General features: G+C 33.0%; 1 protein-coding gene across 1 annotated transcript in view; it reads right to left on the reverse strand.

Moving 5' to 3' along the window:
* Positions 1-5,250: 5,250 nt before the first annotated feature.
* The window catches only part of LOC121405790 (growth arrest-specific protein 2-like), a 16,904-nt gene continuing 13,652 nt past the window's right edge, over positions 5,251-8,502 (reverse strand). Inside the window, exon 7 of the mRNA XM_041596741.1 lies at positions 5,251-8,188. Within this exon, the coding sequence (XP_041452675.1) occupies positions 7,982-8,188 (207 nt within the window). The 3' untranslated portion in view covers positions 5,251-7,981. The remainder of the gene's footprint in view (positions 8,189-8,502) is intronic.

The following is an 8,502-nucleotide window of genomic DNA, read 5'->3' on the forward strand; positions in this document are numbered from 1 at the left end:
CATGATTTACTTACCCCATAGGCGGATCCAGAGGGCGAGGGGCCCGCTCCCTATTGGCGGAGCCAAAAAATAAAGAAAATAAATAAAAATGAAAAAGAAGGGGAAGAGGAGAAAAAAAGAGAAACATAAGAGGAGGAAGGCGAGTGAATATAATAAGATGAGAGGAAGACTTGGAAAATAATAATAAAAAATCTATCTCACTCACGCTCGCATTGCCTTTTAGGTGTTACATATCTTGCTTATGGAGCTTAAAATATCAAATTTGTCTAAATTTTATTTTTGGGGGGTAAAAATTTGTTTTATTGTCTGAATATTAAAATTTGATTTGTCAAATATCTATTTTCTTTTATTCCATATTGTTCTCAAAATATCCCTATTCAGGTCAGATTGTCAATGTGATTGGTGAGTTATGTGTATCTCAATACTAATTCTATATAAACTACTTAAGCCCCATTTCATGATAGTTTATCAAAAATTTCGGCTTGCGATTTGCGCTCCCATTGATTTATGAAAATACATAAATTATACTTTAAAGGGATGGTCCGGGCTGAAAATATTCGTATCTTAATACATTTAGTAGAATTCAATGAGCAAAATGCCGAAAATTTCATCAAAATCGGATAACAAATAATAAAGTTATTGAAGTTTAGAATTTAGCAATTATTGTGAAAACGGTGAAACCAGTCGTCATAAAAATATTCATTAGGTGGGCTGATGATGTCATATCCCCTCTTTTCGTTTTCTTATATTATTACGTAAAATTATGATTTTTTTATTATTTCATACTTGTGTGAATAATATGTCTCCCGCATAATGAAATAAGTTGAAGCAATAAATATCTAATGCAATCAGTTGTCAAACCAATTTTTCTAGTTCTTGGAGGAGAAAAAATGAATAAACCTAATTTCATATAATAAAATACAAAAGTACAAGTGGGGATGTGATATCTTCAGCCCATAATGAATATTCATGACGACTGTTTTCACAAAATGTTGCTAAACTTTAAATTTCAATAACTTTGTTATTTGTTATCCGATTTTGATGAAATTTTCGGCATTTTGCTTAATGAATTCTACTCCATTTATGGCCCGGACCAACCCTTTAAATATCCATTTATAGGACATAAAATACTTACAGATTTCGTTCTCTCATATTAGGCTTATAATGAATAAGATATGAATTCAATAATCAAATTGTCCCTTTTCCAGAATGGAATATCGACAAGTTTCATCTCGCGCTTAGGAAGAGAAATAGGAATATATATATCATGTATAATTATGATGACATGTTTTTAGAATGTCCCGGTCCTATGTCAAAACTCAAAGTAATAATAATGAAATATATCAGCTCTTTTTTGTGATCCACACTCACCTCGCAATTATTAAAGTATAAGATTTCCAATTACTCATCATTTTCATGATTTACAAAACATGAATAGAGTGTCCCATTTTTAGGTGTAAAAACTCGAAATTTTCAGCTCGCGCTTCACGCTCGCACCACTTGTTTAGTTATTTACGAGTACAATAGTGCTAAGAATTTCAATTCTTCAGGTAGAAATGCCAAAATTTCCAGCTCACGCTTTGGGCTCGCTTTATTTGATGGTTGAAATATGTAACGTCTTCATGGCTAACTGCAAGCATGCAGCCCGCGTTAAAATATCCCTTTTTTATCAGATCATAAATTTCTGCTCGCGCTCGCAGCAATTATACACATCTCATTTAGGATCACAAACATTGCCCAGAATTTATAGGACAAAATTAAAGAAAAATAATAACTTGAAAAATAGCTCGCACTTTTCAAATAAGGCTTAGGAGATTATTAATTTATAAGAATAAAGCTTAAACAGTTAGTTAAAAGTGAGGACTACCTCGAGCGGCCGATCGGGGAAAATGTGGCTCAAAAAAGTCCGCCCCCGGCCGGTTGGCGAAGGCTGGATCCGCCCCTGTAACCCAGTTGCCAAATTGAAATTTGCATAGTCTTTGGGAACTCAATTTTAAGGCAGCCATCGCTTTTTATTATTAAGTTGCTTGTCCGATTTCTTTCAAACTTTCACCATTCTTTTTACGTATTGTTTTCCCTTTCAAACACAACATTTTACGACCAATGTGTCATATTAGTCCTATATGGTGTCCAGCAATGCTCCATATAGGCCTACTATTATTTCTACAAAATAATGGCGTTATTAATACATCCTTCCAGGTAATAATTTTACTTTTCAAATATGCATTATAAAATGACAAGCAAAAAAAATGTATGGGGGAGTAACATTATTTTTGAAGTATTAATACGCATCCAATTGATTTTAGGGGGACCTAATATCACTGATTGGTCTGTATCCTCACATACAAAACTCAATAAAAAATATACTCTGACAACAAATATTTGTGTTTAAAACTTTATTTTTTGTAAGCATATAGATTTTTTTATAATTCAAGTACTTTTGCACTGAAGGACAGCATATTTACACTGAAAGAAAACCTTAAAATATTGCAAAAAAAAGATGAATACAGCAATGAATTTTTGAATTTAAGAATTTTTCCTTCTACAAAATAAGAATTTTTCTTTTTAATTGATATGAAAATGAGTTCACTGATGTCAAGCAATTAAACATACATGTCTACATCATGCAAAATAATAGTTTCTACCAATGACATCTGGTTCTTTTAAAAATCCTGACTGGACCCAAAAGTGAAAATTCATATACCAGTCACAAGCTTATAAATTACATGTACAAAACACAGCAATGCAAGATTTATGCCATTCCCGCTTTAATACCAGCCAAGTATTCTGATTAAGAACAACTCCCATTATCAAGCTTCAAAAATAGGCTTTATTGTGCGTTTCCCCAACTACAAGTCTGTGATGTAATTTTGTGTTGAAGCATTGTGATTCCATAGGTTTGTAGTTGACTGGAAACTGGGGTTATTTTCCTTGTCAAATAAAAAAAAATGAATACATTATCTGCAATTCAAGAAAATATTGTATCTTTTTGGCGTAATTTTTCCTTCAGCAAAAAATTTAACCAACATTGTGCTGCACTAAACCCAGGTGAGGTGAATGGGTACCCAGCAGGAAAATTCCTGGATTACACAGAGTGCTGGAAGGCAGCTCGTGCTTAAGCCGTGGTAATACCAATTATAATGCGCCTTGGAATATATTATTTTGAGATAGATGGCACTATATAAATGCCTATTATTACTAGTTTTCATTATCTTTTCTACGTCTAAACCTATGTAATTCTCCTGACAAAATGTGATGTAAAGTAATTAATGTTGTTAAGAAGCTCACTAAAGCCTATTGTCGAAACCTGTTAATTTGATTTTTCCTTTAAAAAAAATATTCTGCTTCCAATTGATGTATATGTACAAAAAACTTGTATTGTGCTTTGTAGCTCATAGAGTTTCCATTTGTCAATTTCACTTTTAGCTTCAGTCTGGGTCTTTGATAATACAAAGCTTTTTGAAAATGGCATCACCCGAAGGTGTGATTTATCGTTCAGTTAAAATTGTTGTTTAAGTAAATCTTACTTATGTCCCATGGTATCTGGCATGTCTCAGGAAAATGTGGTCGGCCTACAAGCCTCTCATTACAATAAACGATGGTGGCATGTATTACAAAACCAACAGATCGTCAATTTTGGGAGAAGGGCAAGTACTTTGCTCCCTGGTGCTTTTGATAGTTCCATTAAAACAAATCAACTATTTACAATTTTAAATGGAAGAACTGTTCTTAACATCTCATGAACTATATTAACTTTACGATCCAAGTGAAAATTGGATTTTGAAAGAACACCTGCAAAATTTAACATTATATGCTTCAATGACATACCTCAACATTAAGTGTTCAGTGGTGGATCCGGGGGTGAAATAAGCAAATTTGAAACAACATGAGGCAATTTTTAAAGATTTACATATATAAACATGTATGCTCAAAGGGTGATTTCCCAAATATAGAGGGGGAGCATGTCCCTTAAGTCTGCCTGGATCCACCAGTGGTTATTGAACAAATTGAACAATTTTATATCATACAACATTTAGTTATTCAATACATTGGTCACTAAGTAGTCATGTTTGACAATGAGGGATCGCCACAATAGAACACAGACAGGATTCATACATCATGGCAATCAATAATAAACACTTTGGAATACATCACCTGCTAAAAAAAAACGGCTCAAAGTTAAAATCCTTGAAAGGATAACCAATGAAAAATATGTAAATTTTAAAATGATGTACAGTACATGGTATTCAACATAGGTGAATCAGAATAGCACATTGCCAATTTGATGTGACACTAGCTTTACTGATTTCATATTTCAAACATTCAGTAATCAAATTTGATTGCCCTCTTGATTTCAAAACTAATTTTTTGGTTTCTCCTATAATTAATTTTCATACATATAATCTTCTATAACAATGGAGGGAATGAATTATATTTTATAGTAAACTGATAATGAATACAAATTGAATGAAAGGATAGTCACTGACTTTTGTGGTGCAGAAAAAAAAAAAAAAAAATATTCATCATAGAAAAATATATTATTTATCTGTGTAAGCAGAGCACAATCAATTATTTACAACTCAAATACTGCACATATTTCTTTTATACACTATGCACAAGTTGAATACTTTCAAAACAAAGACGGATTGTACATGAATGTAGAATAACAATTGCAAAATAACTTTGCATTTCACCATTTCCTTTAAAAGAAAATGATAACAAATAAATACACACATTTATTTAAGTCACAAAATAAATAAAAAAGATGGTTCACGAACCATTGGTTCACGAACCATGAGTCTTGCCTGATATCACGATTGATGAAATATGATCTTTTGACCCACTATAACCTTTAACGTTATCATCCTCATGAACACACATGAAGTATTACTCAATGTTTATTTGTACCGAGTTTGAACACAATTGATGCAAAATAAGAAATTTGAATAAAAACTTGACCTTTTGACCCCTAGATGATCTTTGACCCCATCACCTTAAAAAAACTTGTGGTATTATACCCAAGGATCATTTCTACCAAGTGTAAGTACAACTGATGCAGAAATAAAGAAATGAGAGCAATTTTAACAAAAACTTTACCTTTTGACATCACTATCCTCAACAATAAACATGTGGCATTATCCAATAATCATTTGAAACAAGTGTGATCACAATTTATGCAGATATAAGGAAATGAGAGCAAAATAAACTAAAACTTTAATGACCTCATATCATTGAACTTTTGATCCCCAGATGACCTTTGACCTGATCATTCTCATAGGCTCACATGTGTATTTCCCAAGGATCATGTACCAAGTATGAACTTTGATACAGAAATAGAGAAATAAGATCGAGTTGAACAAAAACTTGAACATTTTTTAACAGACTATAAAACAGGAAAAGTGATCGTACAATCACTCACAAATTTACGATAAGTTACCAATTTTCTTTCTCCATAAGAATTTGATTTACTCAGTTCAATTTATGTATCAATCACCCAGTTGTAAATAATATTTGCAATTACATGTAATTGCGAAATAGCACTACATTCCCTTAAACCCAGAATGGAATGTACATTCTTGACAGAATTATTTCAGATAATCTCACAATGAAAATCAACAGTCCACATTACCTAATTTGAAATACATTGCATATGTACATTTATAGACAGAGAATCATGTGGTCCAAAGTACAGCGTATGAATACTATAAGAGGTTTTTCAACAAAGTTGCTATAAAATGGTGATATGGATCCTAGTCAAACGATTGGCTGATATCTATCACATGACTAGACAAGTTAGCTCAGAAGAAAATTGGCTAATGACTGGTAACTGACGACTAGTTCTGTTGATAAGTCAAGGTGTTGATACAAACTGGTTTAAAGGACAAGTCCACCCCAACAAAAGGTTGATTGGAATAAAAAGAGAAAAATAAATCAAGCATTACACTGAAAATCTCATCAAAATTGGATAAGAAAGTTATATCTTAAAGTTTCGCTTGATTTCACAAGACATTTATATGCACATCCTGGTAGGTATGCAAATTAGGCAACCAATGACTTAGGCCACTCACTATTTTTTTTTTTGTATTTTGTTAAATGAAATAAAGGAATATTTCAATTTTCTCCTCATTGTCTTGAGAAATGAATTTTTATTCCTTCCCGAACACGTGGAATTGCCATTGTTTTAACATTTTGTGGCTCAACCATGATGGTCCTTATCGTATAATCTGTGAAAATTGAAATATTGTATAAATCAAACAATAAAAAACAAAAGAAATAGTGATTGACATCATCAAGTCTCTCATTTGCATATCACTGAGTTGTGCATATAACTGTTTTGTGAAAAATAAGCGAAACTTAAAAATGTCATAACTTTCTTATTTACATCCAATTTTAATGATATTTTCAGTGTTATTCTTGTTTAATTTTCTCTATTGATTCAAATCAAGTTTTTCCTGGGATGGACTTGACCTTTAATAGCAAGGGTCAATATCTCTATCTTATCATAATACACATCACCTTGCAAGGGCATAACACACACACATCGTGCTTGAAACAGTCCATTAGAAATGTTCTATAGGTACATGTACTGTACCTTGCGCGGTTATGCCTTGATGATGCGTATTTGTATACTTTCTAAATCAAAATATCACTTTCATTATCATCAACGGCTTGGTTTGACAAACACTTAATACTTTTTTTGATTCAAGGTTTCAGAGAGAGAACATACCGAGATTTAGAGTTCAACAAGGAAAGATCTAAACGTAAAGAAAAGAAGGAAAATACCTGAAAAAGAGTGTAATGAAAGCTCATTGGATTGAATTGGTCATATAATCTTTGAATTGTCTGAACAAAAGGCAATGTATGAAGGCACACTACAAATTAAAAGAGGTCTTCCTTGGACAGCAGCAATAGCAGAATGAATACAATTATTCTCAAGGACGGGATTCAGTGGACAAGTTTCTATATAGCCAGAACGAAATAACTAACACTCTGTGTGGTTTTTCATGGACTGGAGTAAAAAAAAATAGCTACTCCTTCATATACTAGTATATCTTTAAATAATAGAAAGAATAAGATAGTCTAATAACTTTAGTTCTATTAGGAAAACAATGTTCTGAGTGGCAAACTTCTACAAAATACCGCAAACTTGGTGACCGTGCTTTTTCCTCTATTGCCCCTTCTCTTTGGAACAAGTTACCCTCTTACATGCATAGTGCCAAGTCCGTCAGTCAGTTTAAGGCCCTGCTCAAAACATACCTTTTCAATCGATGAATCCCAGTTGTGGGTCGGTCATTGGAGGTGCACACCAGTTTTAATCTGTTAGCATTTTTTTCTCTCTTAATTAATTTTTGTCACACTTTGCGTTATTATGCCCAATGAACTTTTTTCCCATGTAAAGTTAAATACAGAACACAGCACGCTTAGAAACGCCCGTATTAAGCGCCCTATATTTTGTATTATTATTAGTAAAATACAATTTTTGGAGGTGCAGTACTAAGCACTTTTTTTAACTGAAGTGCACACCTAGTTACCAAAAATGCATATAGCATTTCGATCTTTTTGAATGTAGGACAAAAGAGCACTGTCCATTAAAGGCCTTGCGCACGGGTACAGGTGCCGTGGCCGGAGATCAAATCCCGGACTTTCAAATGTCAGCCAGGTGCCTTAGACCTCTCTGCAACGGCACCCTAAGGATTGTCTGTGCAATCTGATGGAATTTGGAGTAGTTTTTAAAGAATTCTCAACCATATATTCATACCACCGACCCATTTCATAACACAAGTACTGCACAGTTTTAATTTGCGTTGTTAGTGCAGGCATCCTGGGCATCCACAATACTATTCAAAACACTTGACCCAAGCAATTAATGCTTGTATTTGTCGCATATTGTAAATACCCTTCACTGCGCTGCATCGCCACTTTGTATTAATACTGTTTTACAGCATGTAAAAAGTAACATCTTTGGAAAGTTTAGTGAGCGCTATGTTCTTCCATTGTTGTTGACGTTATTATGGCTCTTATATTTGGCATTCATCACAAAGTAATCATCCTGGATAGTTTCACCCGAGTCTAGATCTACAGCTCGACCGACTCGCTTCATTGAAGTGACTATGTGTTTATCAAGGTAAGATTCCAACGTCTCCCATCCGCCTCCAACACGTACCATCACATGACGACCTCTCAGCATCTAATATCAATGAAAAAAAATATAAAATGTAAATCAGACAGGTCAAAATATAAGGGCATACCACAGACATTTACACAAAAATTAATCAACAAAAAGAATATGATACCAAATATTTTCTCACGAGAAAGAGACTTTGAATGAAAATCAGCAATTGGGATTTAGTTAGTTGGAGCAAACTTTCATTTGATACATAACTTTTTTTTCTTTCTATCAATAGCATATCAAAATATATTAAACATAATCAAATAATACATAGCATGCATAACTTAGAATAATCAATAAGTTGTCACATTTTTCAAGAATTTAATTATCTA

This window comes from Lytechinus variegatus, chromosome 19 (genome assembly GCF_018143015.1).
Source record: "Lytechinus variegatus isolate NC3 chromosome 19, Lvar_3.0, whole genome shotgun sequence".
NCBI lineage: Eukaryota > Metazoa > Echinodermata > Echinoidea > Temnopleuroida > Toxopneustidae > Lytechinus > Lytechinus variegatus.